General features: G+C 41.9%; 1 protein-coding gene across 3 annotated transcripts in view; it reads left to right on the top strand.

Annotated features, from left to right (window-relative positions):
* EIF2AK3 (eukaryotic translation initiation factor 2 alpha kinase 3) overlaps window positions 1-17,028 on the top strand; it is a 72,414-nt gene that overhangs the window by 37,084 nt on the left and 18,302 nt on the right. For all 3 annotated transcript variants that reach the window (XM_037898311.2, XM_037898313.2, XM_037898312.2), the window contains exons 4-11: window positions 757-887; window positions 5,947-6,181; window positions 6,453-6,615; window positions 12,023-12,160; window positions 12,740-12,862; window positions 13,584-13,804; window positions 14,177-14,289; window positions 16,291-16,413. In XM_037898311.2, the coding sequence (XP_037754239.1) occupies window positions 757-887; window positions 5,947-6,181; window positions 6,453-6,615; window positions 12,023-12,160; window positions 12,740-12,862; window positions 13,584-13,804; window positions 14,177-14,289; window positions 16,291-16,413 (1,247 nt within the window). The remainder of the gene's footprint in view (window positions 1-756; window positions 888-5,946; window positions 6,182-6,452; window positions 6,616-12,022; window positions 12,161-12,739; window positions 12,863-13,583; window positions 13,805-14,176; window positions 14,290-16,290; window positions 16,414-17,028) is intronic.

Raw genomic sequence — 17,028 nt, 5'->3', positions numbered from 1 at the left:
TTGCCCACTTGGAAGACCTGAATTAGGAAAATAATTCCAGTCTAGCTGCCCTAGGATTAGGAATGCTAAAGTCAGTGCACTACTGCAGCAGGTAGATTGTGATACTCTTAATCACTCTCCAGGCTGACTAGGCAGTACTGAAGGAGTGTTTTCTGTTCTGTAGACAGAAAATTGTCGTCTCAACGCTTGATCCGTTACACTGGTATAAATCAGGAGTAGCTGGTTTGAAGTCATTGGAGCTACATTAATGTGAAAGTAGTGTGACATCAGAATTGGGCCCTGGGAGTCTTATGGAAGGGGTTTTCTGAATCTTTCTGTTTATGTCAGGGTATGATGAGAGAAATGGGGAAGTATTGATTATGGTGGAGTTGTGACTTCTGTATAAGTCACATAAGAATTTGCTAAGAATTTAAGACCAAGACTTCCAAAAGCAACTAGTGATTCTTAGGTCCCCAGTCAGAGACTTATTAGCACTTTCTGAAAATCGCAGGTCTCTGAGTACCCATCATCTGAAAACAAGGCCTTTTTAAGGTGTCTCAGGCTGAATCAGATTGGCCACCCAAAAACTCAGAACCCCAAAATGACTAGTAGTTTTTTTAAATGTTGGCCTATGTCTCTAAATCATTTTGCTCGTAAGGAGCTGAAAAATTCTCCAAAGATTTGTTGACTTGAATGTCGTCATTGAGCTACCTAGTTTGCATTCGTGTTGACATTTGATGTTCCAAGCTTACGTGAATTTCTTTTCTTCTCCCTTAGGTGAAGTACATATGTTCAGCTATAGGCTGTCGCCGCTGGGATGATGATGAAACAGAACAAGAAGATATTCTTCTCCTGCATCGAACCCAGAAAACAGTTCGTGCTGTCGGGCCACGTAGTGGTAATGAGAAGTATGTATGAGTACAGTTTGTGGTCTTAGAGCTATTCTTAAGACAGTGTAACAGTAGTGAGTGGGAACAAACACACATCTTTTAATTCTTATTGCTTCAGGATTTGACATGCTTTTACCCCTATTGAATTGGGAATTTATGAGTGTCAAGGTTCCTTCCCCACTCTGACCTGTAGGGTACAGATGTGGGGACCTGCATGAAAGACTCCCTAAGCTTATTTTTAACAGCTTAGGTTAAAAACTTCCCCAAGGTACAAACTTTGCCTTGTCTTTGAACCGTACACTGCCACCACCAAGCGTGTTAAACAAAGAACAGGGAGAGAGCCCACTTGGAGACGTCTTCCCCCAAAATATCGCCCGAAGCCCTACACCCCCTCTCCTGGGGAAGCTTGATAAAAATCCTCACCAATTTGTACAGGTGAACACAGACTCAAACACTTGGATCTTAAGAACAATGAATAATCAATCAGGTTCTTAAAAGAAGAATTTTAATTAAAGAAAAGGTAAAAGAATCACCTCTGCAAAATCAGGATGGTAAATACCTTACAGGGTAATCAGATTCAAAACCTAGAGAATCCCTCTAGGCAAAACCTTAAGTTACAAAAAGACACAAAAACAGGAATATACATTCCATCCAGCACAGCTTATTTTACCAGCCATTAAACAAAAGGAAATCTAACGCATTTCTAGCTAGATTACTTACTAACTATCAGAAGTTCTGAGACTGCATTCCTGATCTGTTCCTGGCAAAAGCATCACACGGACGGACAGACAGACAGACCCTTTGTTTCCCCACCCTCCTGGTTTGAAAGTATCTTGTCTCTTCATTGGTCATTTTGGTCAGGTGCCAGCAAGGTTATCTTAGCTTTTTAACCCTTTACAAGTGAAAGGGTTTTGCCTCTGGCCAGGAGGGATTTTATAGCACTGTATACCGAAAGGTGGTTACCCTTCCCTTTATTTTTATGACAATGGGGTTTTAGCTTTCCCACTAGAGACCTGCCAGACTTCTGTCATTTGGATTCTTACCCTGTGCTTTCTAACATTTTTGATGAAATCTCTCTAACTTCAGTCTCCAGTTGTGTCATAGATGATGAAGTAAGAAAGGAGCTGGACATTTAGTTTACCCTTCCTATATCAAATGGGAATGACTTTTCCTTGGACTTGAATACATCTAATGAGTTTGCGAAAGATGCCACACTATGGAAACATTGCCACACTGCTCATCCTAACTATTACAAGTATTTCTGAGTATACATATTGAAATGTGTCCTTTTCCAACTTAAGCAAGTCGCTCCTTGTTTTATTGCTATTTTTCAGTGTTCTTTCCCCACCTCTTTACCTTAATAACCTTTTGTATATTTTTATATTCAGTGTTTACACTTGTCATTTTCAATGTAACTCTTTTTAAAATAACACTTATTCCTTTAGTCCTTTAAACCCTATTCTCAAATCCCTTTATTTTGGCTGATCACTTACTGTCTATTACAGCTTCTCTGTACTTCTTACAAAGCCATGGAGACCAGAATAGTGCACAATAATTCTTAATGCAGCCAGGCCAATGCACTTATTTTATATGGGATCATATATCATAGACGTGTAGATTTTTAACTTCGTAAGTGAAGTACTTTGCATGTTGCTTCATTGAATATCATCTTGCTGAATTCAGATCAGTTCACGAATTTGTTAAGATCACGCTGAATTCTAATCTTGTCCTCCAAAGTGCTTGCAACCCCTCCTAGTTTGGTGTTATCTACAGATTTTATAAGCTTACTCTTACTTCATTATCCACGTTATTAATGAAAAACTGAATAGTGCAGCACCCCACTTGATATGCCCTCCCAGTTGGAAAGCGAGCCATCAATAACTTTTTGAGAATGATATTTCAACTAGTTGTGCACCAGCGGAGCTGGGGATGAGGGGTTTGGGGTGTGGGAGGGGCTCAGGGCTGGGGCAGGTGGTTGGAGTCTGGGGGGTGAGGGCTGCGGGGTGGGGCTGGGGATGAGGGGTTTGAGGTGCAGGAGGGGGCTCTGGGTTTGGGGGAACTCAAGGCTGAGGCGGGGCTTGGGATGCAGGAGGGAGTCAGGGCTCTGGGCTGAGGGTGCAGGCTCTGAGGTAGGGCTGGGGTTGAGGGGTTTGGGGTGCAGGAGGGGGCTCTGGGTTGTGGGGGGCTCAGGTCTGGGGCAGGAGCTTGGGGTGCAGGAGCGGGTCAAGGCTCTGGTCTGGGGGTGCAGGTTCTGGGGATGAGGGGTTTGGGGTGCAGGAGGGGGCTCCGGGTTTCGGGAGTGCTCAGGGCTGGGGCAGGGAATTGGGCGTAGACTTACCTCGGGCCGCTCCCAGGCAGCAGTGCAGCAGGAGTGCTAAGGCAGGCTTCCTGCCTGTGCTGGCACCGCAGACTGCGCTGCTCCACTGAAGCGGCCAGCAGCAAGTCTGGCTCCTAGGTGGAGGCGTGCAAGTGGCTCAGCACGGCTCTCGCCCGCAGGGACCCTTCCCGGCCAATGGGAGTGCGGAGCCGGTACTTGCGGTGGGGGCAGCTCACAGAGCCCTGTCCCATCCCCCGTCCCCCCCACCTAGGAGCCAGACCTGCTGCTGGCCGCTTCCGGGGTGCAGCACAATGTCAGAACAGATAGGGACTAGCCTGCTGTAGCCGGGCAGCACCACCAACGGGACTTTTAACGGCCCGGTTGGTGGTGCTGACCAGAGCTTCCACGACCTAGTGCCTTACATTACTGCGTCGTGACCCACAGTTTGAAAACCACTGCCCTAGAATGACTTTCATCAGGTCCCACCTTCTTGAGTACATCTAACTTATCTAAATATTTTTTAACCTGTTCTTTCCCTATTTTGGCTTGTGTTCCTTCTCCCTTTTTGTTAATATTGCATTAAGCATCTGATCATAATTAACGTTTTTAGTGAAGAATGAAGCCAACAGGCATTAAACACCTTAGCTTTCTTGATGTCATCATTCATTAGCTTTTCTTCCTAGTTAAGTAGAGAACCTACACTTTCCTTCATCTTTCTCTTGCTCCTAATATATTTATTGACCCTCTTGTTACCTTTTATGTCCCTTGCTAGATGTAACTCATTTTGTGCCTTAGCCTTTCTGATTTTGTCCCTACTTACTTGTGCTATTCTTTTGTACTCCTCTGAGCAATTTGTCCATATTTTCACATTTTATAGGATTCTTTGATTTTTCAGGTCATTAAAGAGTTCCTGATGGAGCCATCTTGGCCTCTTAATATTGTTCCTATCTTTCCTTCACCTCAGTATAGTTTGTAGTTGTGCCTCTGATACTGTTGCTTTCAGAAACTGTGAGCTCTCATGAACTCTTTCCCTTAGGTTTCCTTCCCATCGGACCTTATAGACCAGTTCTCTTTGTTCAGGTCTGCTTTTTTTGAAGTCCAGTGTCCTTATTCTGCTACTTTCTCTCCTTCCTTTCCTTAGAATCATGAAATCCATCACTTCTTGATCACTTACACCTTCAGATTCTCTACCAATTCCTCCCCGTTGATCAGAATCAAGTCAAAAATGGCTGTCCACCCTCCTCACCTACACTTTCTATATTTAAACTTAAAAAAAACTTCTGTAGGCACCTATTCCATATAGTTAAAATACACAGTACAAAATATAGGAGTTGACCAGTTCTTTATACTGTCATCACAGTAAATATCCACCAACTAATTTGAGGATAATAAAACCCCTCTACGCCCAAAGTCCAACTCTACCTCAAAAGCCTAAAGTGGGGAATGGACTTTGCAGCATGCCCAGACAGTTAGCAGTTCTAGGCTCTGGCAATAGAGACCCCATTTTGAATCTGAGCAGTTTTGCAGCCCCATAACTCTGATTTGGAAGTTGGGATTTTCTGGCTTTTTTGTGATTAGCATTGACCAGGATAGGGTTAGTGCTAAAGTGTAAGGCAGCTGCCACATTTCCTCTTTCATTGCTCCCCGGAGTCATTGTGACATCTGATTCATCTAGGTCCCTCTATGTGTAAGTGAGAGATCAAAAGCAGTTCTTTCCCTGGCAACATTGTACGGACTGTTTATATGGTAGCTTTGATTTTGGCCCATAATAGCAGCTTCTATTGTATAAATTTCAGCAGAAAAAGATAAAAGTTGAACATATTTTATATATAAATATACGCCTTTTAAATTGGCAGTCTGTGGGTCCTGGTAAGTTTACAATATGGTCCTATATATCTTTGGGAACCCAAACCTATTGTTACTTTTGAATAAATATTTCTCCCCTTTGTCATTCAGTGTGAACTATTATCCAAACTATGAGTGTCTTGACCGTTCTAGCATTGTTCTGCACAGTCTTTCCGTTCATGATAATAGGACTCAATATTTCTGCCTTTGTTTATATGTACCATAAAGCTAATGGATCTCTGGCATCCAGGATACAGAACTATTCCGACCCACATTGCTGATATAGTCTGTCTACAAAAAAATCAGCCTTATTTCTAGATAGGTTAGATTAGGGGATGAGCAATTCTAGTTATACTGATGTCCTTATCAATAAATTGCAGTCGTAGCTTTCTTTGTCCACAGAATTCCATCTCTACAGCCAGCATAAAATTTCACAAGTTGTAAACTGCTTGATATTTAAAAAAAGCTGCTACATGCCTAAAGAGTTTATTTTAAAGTACCATTTCTTAAATTCTAATGTATTTGTTGTTCTTATCTGATAAGGTCTTCCTGGGTAAACAGCTACACTGTTATTTAACTGACTGATATAGTCCTTAATGCTTGCCTCCCCTTCCTCCCTCCCCCATCAGACTTTGATGTCTCTTTAATTACTTCAACTTATCAATTCATAATAAGTCATCTTTGGTTGAAAAAACTGTACACTTGTTTTGTGTTTTGCATTCTGGAAATAGCACAATTAAGTGTGTTAACACTCCCTCTAGAGGTGCAGTTTAGTTCAGTGGATGATTACTGAATTTACTGCAGAGATGCTAGTGAAATGTCATATCAGGTTTCATTTACAGATTTCTAAGATGGGTGGCTGGGGTTTCCTTTTAAACCTCTTTTCTAGAAACCTTTTTTCTTTTTAACTTTAAGGTGGAATTTTAGTGTTGGTCACTTTGAACTGCGCTATGTCCCAGACATCGAAACTAGCGTGGGATTTATTGAGAGCAATTTTAAATCAAGTATAAACAAAGAAGAGTCTAAAATCATTTCGGATGTGGAGGAGCAGGAGGCTGTGATGAAGGATATGGTGATAAAGGTCTCAGTAGCTGACTGGAAGGTTATGGCTTTTAATAAGCAGGGAGGACATCTGGAATGGGAATATCAGGTACTGGAAATGCGAAAGTATTAAATGTTATGGAAACTGAAGTTCTGCCGCATTACAGGAGAATCTCATGCATTTTGATTTAGTGCACATCTGCTGAGGTGAAAAAAAATGTATATCTGCCTGTAGTATTTTGTACTGGAATTCTATATTTTGAGCTATTGAGCAGCTATGAACTGAACCAGGGATTTTCAAGCAGAAGAGTTATTTAGAACAAATCTCTGGTAAATCTATGAAGTTATTTTAAATTGCCCTTTCCTTCCTTACTCTTTAGTTTTGCACTCCAATTGCTTCTGCTTGGCTGGTTAGAGATGGGAAAGTCTTTCCCATCAGTCTTTTTGATGATACAAGTTACACCGCTAACAGTGAGGTCCTAGAAGATGAAGAGGATCTTGTGGAAGCTGCCAGAGGAGCCACAGAGTCTAGTGTCTATTTAGGTGAGATGTCTACTGCGATGCCTTCTGTTGAGCATTATCTTTCTCTCAGCCTTCTAAGAACCTCAGTAAACCAGGTGGTTTCAAGTTATAGGTTCAGAGTTCAAGGCCAGAACGGACTATTAGATCATCAAGTCTGACCCACTATATAATACAGGCCAGATAACTTCACACAGTTACTTCTGTGCTGAGCCCAATAACTTATGTTTGACTAAAGAATATTGTCCAGAAAGGCATCCAGTCTTGATCTGAAGACTTCAGGAGACTGCTGGTTTGTTCCAGTGGTTCATTACCCTTGCTGTTGTAAATGTGTGCCTTATTTCAAAGTTCAAATTTTCTGCATTTAACTTCCAGCTGTTAATTCTTGTTATGCCTTTCTTGTCACCTGCCCCCTTATTTTGATTGGATAATTGAATCCCTGCCCTATGACCTTTCCAAGAAGCTACCATGCTACCTTTTTTGCCCTGACTGGATGAATCTGGTTTCCAGGGCAAAAATACTGTTACAAATCTGAAATGTGTATTCCATGAATATTCTGTGCTTTTTGTGTAAAACTTGCTGCAGCTTCAGCACAACATCCTTGTCAGTAATCCCTTTGGCTAGCACATTCATGGAAACTGAACACCAAAGGGCATGAACACAATCATATCAAACGTGGTTAAAACTTTGAGAAAAACTTGTGGTTGAAGGAGTTGCTGTATTCACGCTGTTCTAAGTACAAGCGGCAGTATGCCCCCAGTGGTCACATGAATAACTCATTTGATATTTTGACCAAATATAACAGGGTAGTTGTTTTTTATTATTATTTATTTATTTAAGTCTATTCACCTATAAAATGCATTTTTCATTTTGACTCTGAAATGTGGGCTTATGTATAGTCTTGGTATTTTTGGACTAATAGAGTTCTAAAGCTTTTTTAAACTGGGATTTCGTTAATGGGAGACAGTTTTATTGCCTGATATAGACGTCTCTTCTTTCAGACCATTGGTTTTAGTCACATTAAGATTTTTTTCTGCACTGACTACTGAGACTTAGTTACCATATATGAAATTTTAGCTGAAATTTCTGTAAATTAAGTCTCATCCAGTGGTCAGAATTTATTTGATATGGTTTGTAACAGCCTTGAGTATTGTGCCATCAGCTTTCCTTCCCCTTAGCACTATTAAATTTCTTACCACTGACTTCACTCTAGGTAAATGCACTGTGGCCTCCTGAGGCTGTTCATATTAGACCTTTTATTTTCCTTCTCTTTTCTCAGCAGGGATAACACCAGTATTACTGTTCTAATGGTAGTCTATAGTGAGAGCATTTCCATAGACAGGCCAATGGCATTTTAGCTACCATGTCATCTTGCAATATCTACAAAAAAGACAAATATAAATCTGAGGAGGACTATGATTTTGCATTCTTCCCACCCCCAACCCCTCCCCCCATTTTAACAGGTAACAGCAACGTTCTTATTAGTGTTATTGCTAGGGCTTTGTCAGCTTGTGTTGCTGGTACTTGGACAAAAAGTGAATAGCATGATGAATATTTCTAAAAGGGAAAGTATGTGTAGTTGATTAGTAACTCAGAGAGCCCAGAACAATTAAAGGGCAGTTCTGATGGCCTGTGTTTTAGAATGAAGAGAACAGTGAGCATATTTTTAAAATTCATCTCGGCTAGTTACCGTGCATATGAAGAAACCTATTTTCAAACACTTTCTCTTCAAAACAGCACAAACTGTAAAGTCTATATTCTATTACTTAAAACTTGCTAGTATGGATTTCTGGTTCCTTCATCAAGCTGCTTGATTCACAAATACCAAAAAGTTCCTCAAACTTCTTGGACTATCAGGGTCTGGAATTTTGCACTGTCTCTTGATTTAGGGTAAGGAGTCCTTTTCATCATTCTACCAATTGCTGCTTATGCTCTTCATTTGAGTAGCTGTGCCAAAGTTCTTCTGGGTGGGGAATAGGAAATGGAGGGGACACCCACCCTTCTTCTGCACCTGTTAGAGTTAATAATGGTGCTGCGGTGATGGACACTATGCTATTCCACATTAAATAATGCTTAGTTGTGATGATGGCCTGATTCCCCATCTGTAGATACAAATGTTTCTCCCAACCTTAAGCTCCGACTCCGTGGGTGCTCCGGGGCTTAAGCACCCACAGGAAAAAAAATAGAGGGTGCTCAGCACCCAGGAATCAGAGCTTGAGTGTGGAATCTGATTTCTGTGCTGCGAATAACTTCTCCCCCTGGGGTAGGGAGTTAGTTTATAATCAGAGGCAGGGTGATTAAGATAGAAGGCTTGTAATTAAATTGAATTAAGGATTGTTAGATGATCCTGAAAGCGTTCCCAGGCACTCCAGTTAAAAGTTAGGAAACAAAAGGTAGGAATAAATAGTCCATTTTCAGAATGGAAAGAAGTAAATAGTGGTGTCCCCTGGGGGGCTTGTAGTGGTCTGGGACCAGTGCTGTTCAGCATATTAACAAATGATCTGCAAAAACGGATAAACACTGAGGTGGCAAAGTTTGCAAATGATACAAAAATTACTCAAGATAGTTAAGTCCCAAACAGACTGCAAAGAATTACAAAGTGGTCTCACAAAACTGGGTGACTTGGCAACAAAATGGCAGATGAAATGCAATGTTAAATGTAAAGTAATGCACTTAGCAAAATATAATCCCAACTATACATAAAAATGATGGTGTCTAAATTAGCTGTTACCCATCAAGAAAGAGATCCTGGAGTCATTTACAGTACTTTAGAAGCATTCTGTTTCCAGAGAACTGCAGATTCATAAGAATCCTTCTCACTGTGCCTATATCATCCTGAATTCATTCTCCAGCTTCAGAAGACTTAAAAATTATCTCCAGTCATCAATGGGACAGATGCAACTGAATAATGTAGCTGTCTTTAACGTGCATCAAAACAATACCAGGAAACCTACATGTAAATAAGATTGCTGACAGTTTCATTCAGAAAGCTACAATGAGATGTAACATTTTTAAACTGGGACATTAGTGAAGACAGCTTTTAGATGACTGCAATGATTTTAATATACTGTGTGACAGGGTCGAGCCAGATGACTACAGGAGAGTGATAGAAGGCAGATATGTTAGCCCCAGGTTAAGTAGGTCCCTTTTCCCTGGGTAAGGTAACAGGGAAGGTTCCAGAACAATCAGGAACCTTCTGGAAACAATTAAGACAGACAGGCTGATTAGAACACCTGCAGCCAATCAAGAAGCTGCTAGAATAAATTAAGGCAGGCTAATCAGGGCACCTGGGTTTAAAAAGGAGCTCACTTCAGTTTTTGGTACATGTAAGGAGCTGGGAGCAAGAGGCACTAGGAGCTGAGAGTGAGAACACGGACTGTTGGAGGACTGAGGAGTACAAGCATTATCAGACACGAGGAGGAAGGTCCTATGGTGAGGATAAAGAAGGTGTTGGGAGGAGGCCATGGGGAAGTAGCCCAGGGAGTTGTAGCTGTCGCTCAGCTGTTCCAGGAGGCACTCTAGGCAGCTTCATTCCACAGGGCCCTGGGGTGGAACCTGGAGTAGAGGGCGAGCCCGGGTTCCCCCCCAAACCTCCCAACTCCTGGTCAGACACAGGAGAAGTTGGACTGTGGGTTCACAAAAACGGCCAAACTGAGGGCTGCCGTGAATCTCCGAGGTGAGCAAATCCGCCAATAAGCACAAGACCCACCAAGGTAGAGGAGGAACTTTGTCACAACTGTAATTCAGGAGAATGTAATTATGTAGTTCATAACAATTGAATCATTATTAAAATAGTAGGGAGACCAATGATAGAAACACATTCAATAACTAGAATATGAAAGAAGTGTATAAATATGCTGAAAATAGCCCCCCCCCAAAAAAAAACTGGCTGAGTGCCCTCCCCAAACACACCTCTTCAAAAGCACCCACCTGCAAAAACAAAAGTCAGCACCTATGCTCCTGACAATATAGTGTTGATTGCACCCTCTCTCAGGGTTAAGTGTGTGATATTTGTTTTTAGTTTGGGTGGGGACCCTCTGAAATTTTTCATCTACTTATACTGCCGGGGGAATTCTGTGCCACTGCGCAGGCACAGAATTCATGTGTCACAAAGAATTTTATTTTTCTGCGTAAAATACATTCTGCCCAAGAAGTGCTGCAGTTCCACCTTTTGCCCACCAGATGCTACTGTAACACCAGAACAGCCGGCTGTGTTCATGCTGTTGGCTGTTCTGGTGTCACAGCGGCCTCTGGTGGGCAAAAGGCAGACTGCAGCACTTGTGGAGCAGAACGTATTTTCGGTGCAGGGGGGGGATTCTGTGCATGCACATTGGCGTTGAATTCCCCCAGGAGTAGAAGTTCATTACAGCACCCTGCCTGCAGAGCCAGGTTAGGACAGACAGAGTGGGGCACACAGGGCTGCTGGGGCGTTACAGACTGGGGTTCAGAATGGCTAATGGGGGTGGGAGGGGGGGACAGACTGGGGCGGGCTCAGGAGCTGGTGGGGTGACAGCATTGACCCCGGTGCTGAATGAGAGTGGGGGTGCAAAGCTACATGGGGGACGAGGAGGAAGGCTGCAGGAACACACGAGGATGGGGAAGGAGGCTGCGTAGACCCATGGGGATGTGGGGTGCTGGGAGGGGGCAGATGTGCCTGACTGAATGGGAGAGGCTTGGGGTCAGCAAGGGTCTGCGTGGGGGAGGCTTCCGAAGTCCCTAATAGTCTCCCCCCACCCCCTAAAAATACAAAAATAAAAAAACTGTTCCATGCTTCTCCCACCCACACCTAACAACCCTCCAGGTTCACTCCAGACTCCTTCCCTCTCCCTCAGCTCCTCTGTTACCCCGACTCCCCCAAGCCTTTGCACTGCTTCTGAACGGTGCAGGCAATACAGTTCTGTATTGTCATTTAACTGAAGTACTCACAGTTCTGTGCTAATATGCCTAGTAAGGAATTTATTTGTCAAAAAAAATTACCAGAATCTTTTTTTTGGTCTGTATTGTTACAGACAAACTTGCTGACAGATACTTTGAAATAAATTACCAAAATAATTGAAACTGGCATGATTACATTCTGTTATTTTGACAAATAAATGTTGCAGCATTTTTAATTTTTTGGTGCAGAATTCTCCCAGGAGTATACTTAAAAGGAACCCTCATCCCCAGTGGCACTCTGGTCATTGGCTCTGCATGACTCCCAGCCTCTCTTGGTGTGGAGAGCAAGGAATGAGCAGTAAATGGCTAAAACATTCTTCTCTGATTCTGAAGAGAAGAGTCAATTGTGTAGTATGTAAAAAGTTCATCTTAAATCCTTCATTTTCTCTTGAAACACTAGGAGTCTTGAAACTGTGTTCCTAGTTGTGCAACTTTGTGCTGGGGGGTGGGGAGAACTAAATCTGAAGTCAAATGTGCTCTCTGGTTTATTACTCAGGAATGTACAGAGGCCAGCTTTACCTTCAGTCGTCAGTCAGAATTTCTGAGAAGTTCCCAACCAACCCAAAGGCTCTGGAATCCAGAAACGACAATGCAATTATCCCGCTGCCCACAATCAAGTGGAAACCTTTAATTCGTAAGTGACGATCCAGAGTTTTGCTAATTGTCTTTTTCAAAGCAGAATGTGACAAGACAATTCTTGTGACTTCCATTAGCTGCAGAATTAGTCTGATGTCTCTAAGTGGAAGATTGTATTCTCCTTTGGAAATTGATTCTGTTCTGTGCTTTAAAATTTTTAATCTTTGTGTTGAAGGTGAACTGCCTTTGATTTGTCATAGTGATTGACAGACTCCTTTTAATAATCAAACCTTCCACTGCCTGTAAATCAAATAGGCGTTCTGGTCCTGTCAGAAAAGAAATAAATGATTATAGTGACATGAATGGCACTTACTTGACTTGTTTAAGAGCTGCTGGTGGGTTTGGGGGAGGAGTTTGGTTGGGTTTTTTGTGTGAAGTGGTGGCTTTATTAAAGATTGATTTCATCCTTAACATTTTGCTTGCATGAAAATCAGTCAGTTCTTTACAGTATTTATATTTTCTATTACTGAACAATGGGAATCGTAATGGAATGAGGTTTAGTCAGGAAATGGTGGGAGTGTAGTGGGTTGTTATAACACTCCTAGCTTTTAAAAAAGAATTTCCTGTCTCTGCCTAGATTCTCCGTCCAGGACTCCTGTGTTGGTGGGGTCTGATGAATTTGATAAATGTCTCAGCAATGACAAGTTTTCTCATGAAGAGTACAGTAACGGAGCCCTTTCAGTTCTGCAGTATCCATATGGTATGTGGTAACAGTGATGGGGTTTTTGTTCATTAACTGGTAACTATTGCCACTTGAAGCACACTGTTCAGAACTTGGGACAGTGTTTACCAGTAAAGCTCAGTAAATGCATCAGCGAAAATGAGTATTTGTGGCACCTTAGAGACTAACAATTTGTTAGTCTCTAAGGTGCCACAAGTACTCCTTTTCTTTTTGTGAATACAGACTAACACGGCTGCTACTCTGAAACCTGTCATAAATGCATTAGATAACTCTTAAATGTTAAGTATGATAGCAACTTGATTTACTAGGTAAACCAGAAAACTCTCTTGTCTAAATGTTGGTTATGTCTTCGGAGGTTTGATGTTGGAGTATAAAATTTTGTATGTGAAAAACGTCATGCACTGAAGTCTTTAAGCATGTATGCTTCCGGAGTTTATTAACTCTGCGGGAGAGACCCTGCTTGCTGTGGAATTTGACCTTGGATAATTGAACTTGTATAGAAGTCTGATAGCTTAAATTTGATCAGTATTACAAAAATCTCTTAATGTTTAGCCATGTGGAAGCAAACAGTGTGCTGGTTTTTGTAAGTAGCCACATCTCTTGAAAGATCAACTTCTGGTGCAGTATTTCACATCTGTAAGGACAGATACATTTGTCCAAAATAGAACTGCTTGATAAGTTGGGATAAACAAAGTTACATTTTTTTTTTTTTATTTTTATTTTTTTTTTTTAAACAAAGACAATGGTTACTATTTACCATACTACAAAAGAGAGAGGAACAAACGCAGCACCCAGATCACTGTTAGGTTTGTTGACAATATGAACTACAAGAATATCCGCAAAAAGGATCCAGTTCTGCTTTTGCATTGGTGGAAAGAAATAGTTGGCACCATCTTATTTTGCATTGTAGCAACAACTTACATCGTCCGCAAGCTCTTCCATCCCCATCCTCACAACAGAGTAAGTATCTTGTTTAATCCTGTTGCTTAATCAAATCAGTTAAAAAAGTGTTAAAATCCTATTCAGGGTTTTTTCTGTTGGTTTCCAGACTTACATGTGCAAGTTTAAGTAGTTGACAGATCTTAAATTATTAAAGAAATTGTGGGAATGAAAACCTGCTTTGATTTTGAACTGATTTTGAAAGCTGTTGGCTGCTATGTGGGATTTACTTAGCAGCTGCAGAAAGTAAACTACATTGCTTTACCTATTTTGGTAATCTTTGGAAATCTTTATATTGAAATGATTTCATCTCCTAATTTGACAATATCAACTAGTTTCAACTTTATTTAGTGTTGTAAAGGATTTTTTTGTGTTTTCTATGATCCTTGTCAGCAGCGGAAGGAATCTGAAACACAGTGTCCGACTGACAGTAAATATGAGCCGGCTAGTGGAGAGGTTAAAGATAACAGCTGGAATGACATTAAGTACTCTGGATATGTTTCAAGGTGAGAGATCAAAGTATCCTCAATTCAACAAAATACATAAAGTGTCTTAGTTTGAGAACTAGTTCTATCTAGAAAAGCAGGCTAGTGATTCTTAACTACTTTAATTTTTCTGTTACACATGAAAACTGACAGCTAATACAACTACTTCTCTAAGGCCTTATCTCTACATTATCAGTCAGACTGCAGATAAGGTCACTCTAAACAATCTTTGGGAGATCATATGACCAGTTGCATGTGTTTGTTGAACTAATGTTATCTGTTGTCATGTGGAGTGATAAAATAACCCTTGATCCTCAGTGTTTACCTCTCTATTGCTGTGTTTGTGAATAAAGTTGGGGGAGAACTGAAGATGACACTTCACATGTGGAAGAAGGGGAGAGAGTATTTAATGCTATAAGCAATTCCGCTGTTGACATGAGGAGGGGTGTTTGGAAAGGGGATGCATATGGGATCATGTCATCTGCAGATTGGAGAAATACAGAGAAAGGGAAATAAGAGATTATATTACTGGAATACCTCCAGTTCAGTCATAACCTAGTAAAGGTAGGAATTGAAGAATACGAGGAATGGAGGAAAGGGGGGGATGTGAGTAAAAGGAATGATTGTATCTAAAAGGAGATGCATTTAGGAAAAATGGCATAATAAATGGATAGTTTGAGGAGGACCTGCAGCAAATGAGGTTTTGAGGAAATGGGCTGCCCTTGAGAAGACTACTCTGTAGGAGTTAAAAATGAAAAATACCACCTTGGTTATATGACCGGGTGGTAAAGCTATATTTATTGGGATGAAAACTTAAACTAAGGGTAAGTCTTCACTCCAAAACTAAAAAAGTGTTGCTAACTTGGATTAAAATATCAGTGAAGACAGCAATGGGGCTTTTAACTTGGGTTAGCAACTCAGGTTAAAGCTTTATAAGGCAGAGGTGGGCAAACTACAGCCTGGGGGCCGCATCCGGCCCTTCAGACATTTTAATCCAGCCCTTGAGCTCCAGCCGGCGAGCGGGGTCTAGGGCTTGCCCCGCTTTGCGCATGCCGGGGCTTCACGCAGCTCCCAGAAGCAGCAGCATGTCCCCACTCCGCCTCCTATGCATAGGGGCAGCCAGGGGGCTCCACACACTGTCCCTGCAGCTCCCATTGGCCGGCAACCACAGCCAGTGGGCGCTGCAGGGGCAGCGGCTGTGGACAGGGCAGCACGCAGAGCCGCCTGTCCACACCTCCTCATAGGAACTGGAGGGAGGACATGCTGCTTCTGGGAGCCGCTTGAGGTAAGCGCCAACCAGAGCCTGCACCCCTAACCCCCTCCTGTGTCCCAACCCCCTGCCCAAGCCCTGATCCCCCTCCTGCCCTCCGAACCCCTCGGTCCCAGCCCGAAGCACTCTCCTGCACCCCCAACCCCTCATCCCCAGCCCAGAACCCACACCCCCAGCCGAAGCCCTCACCCCCTCATGCACTCCAACCCCCTATTTCGTGAGCATTCATGGCCCGCCATACAACTTCCATACCCAGATGTGGCCCTTGGGCCAAAAAGTTTGCCCACCCTTGTTATAGGAGATCTTAGAATTGAATTTGAGCTGCTACCCCAGGTTAAAATATGAGTTTACATGTCTTCACTGGTGTTGTAACCTGGGTTAGCGAACATGGATTAAGAACACCTTGTTGTTTTATTTATTTATTTTTTTTACTGTGAAGACACACCTTTAAATGTTCATAATCTTTATATTAAGCATACATGCCTTATTGTGTAAAGTTTGTATAATTTCTATTACAGTCTCACCTACAGGCTGCAGCTGAGATTGGGATTGTGCTAGTCACTGTACAAGCACATAATAAAACAGTCCCCTGTCCCTAAAGTATTTACAATCTAAATAGATACGGTGAAATGTGACGGGGAATGGAGAAACAGAGAGGTGAAATGACTTCCAAAGGGCCCACAGCAGGTCGTAGTTTAGACAGAAATAATTGACATTCAAAATGTTAATAATTAGTAAAATTTTTTGTCCAGGTATTTAACAGATTTTGAACCAATTCAGTGTATGGGTCGAGGAGGATTTGGAGTTGTTTTCGAAGCCAGAAACAAAGTAGATGACTGCAACTATGCTATCAAAAGGATCCGTCTACCTAATAGGTAATGAATGAGCTTATTTATATTTAGAAAAGACAACTTGTTATGGGGTACAGTCTTGCAGTTAATTATTTGCTGTTGAACTGATACCCTAGCATCAGTAGGTTAGGATGAGTGATGCACTTTTTTTTTTTTATAATTTTGAGGTTTTCCTGGTGTCAGATGGTTGACAAACTTAACCACAGCAGAGTGGTGGCCCCTTTAAACAGCTTGTGTGAAGTGCTGACAGGGCATCATTTTGCAATGGGATGCTCAAAAAGATGCCAGTGCTGAGTAGGAATTCTCTTAGGTTCCATGAGGAATGGAAACTGGACCTCTTATTATTTGCAGCACTATTAATTTGCTTTTCCCCCTCCACTCCTACCTCTTTTGCTTCACCTTTTCCTTCTCTTTTCTTCCCTCACTCTCCCACTTTGTTCTATCCAACCTTTCCATTTTCTAGTTCCACAACCCTTGCCTTTCTTTCAGCCATAGGTGGTCAAGCCAAGCTTCTGAATTGCCTTACACAGAGCTTGCAGCACTTCCTTTTAGTGTGAGATGAGAGACTCTGCTTCTGGAAATCTCGAATTAGGGCTTATGTCTACACTACAAACTGTGGTCGATGCAACTTATGTTGGT

Source organism: Chelonia mydas, chromosome 4 (genome assembly GCF_015237465.2).
Source record: "Chelonia mydas isolate rCheMyd1 chromosome 4, rCheMyd1.pri.v2, whole genome shotgun sequence".
In the NCBI taxonomy this organism is placed as follows: Eukaryota; Metazoa; Chordata; order Testudines; family Cheloniidae; genus Chelonia; species Chelonia mydas.
This window is presented reverse-complemented; position numbering and strand designations above follow the sequence as displayed.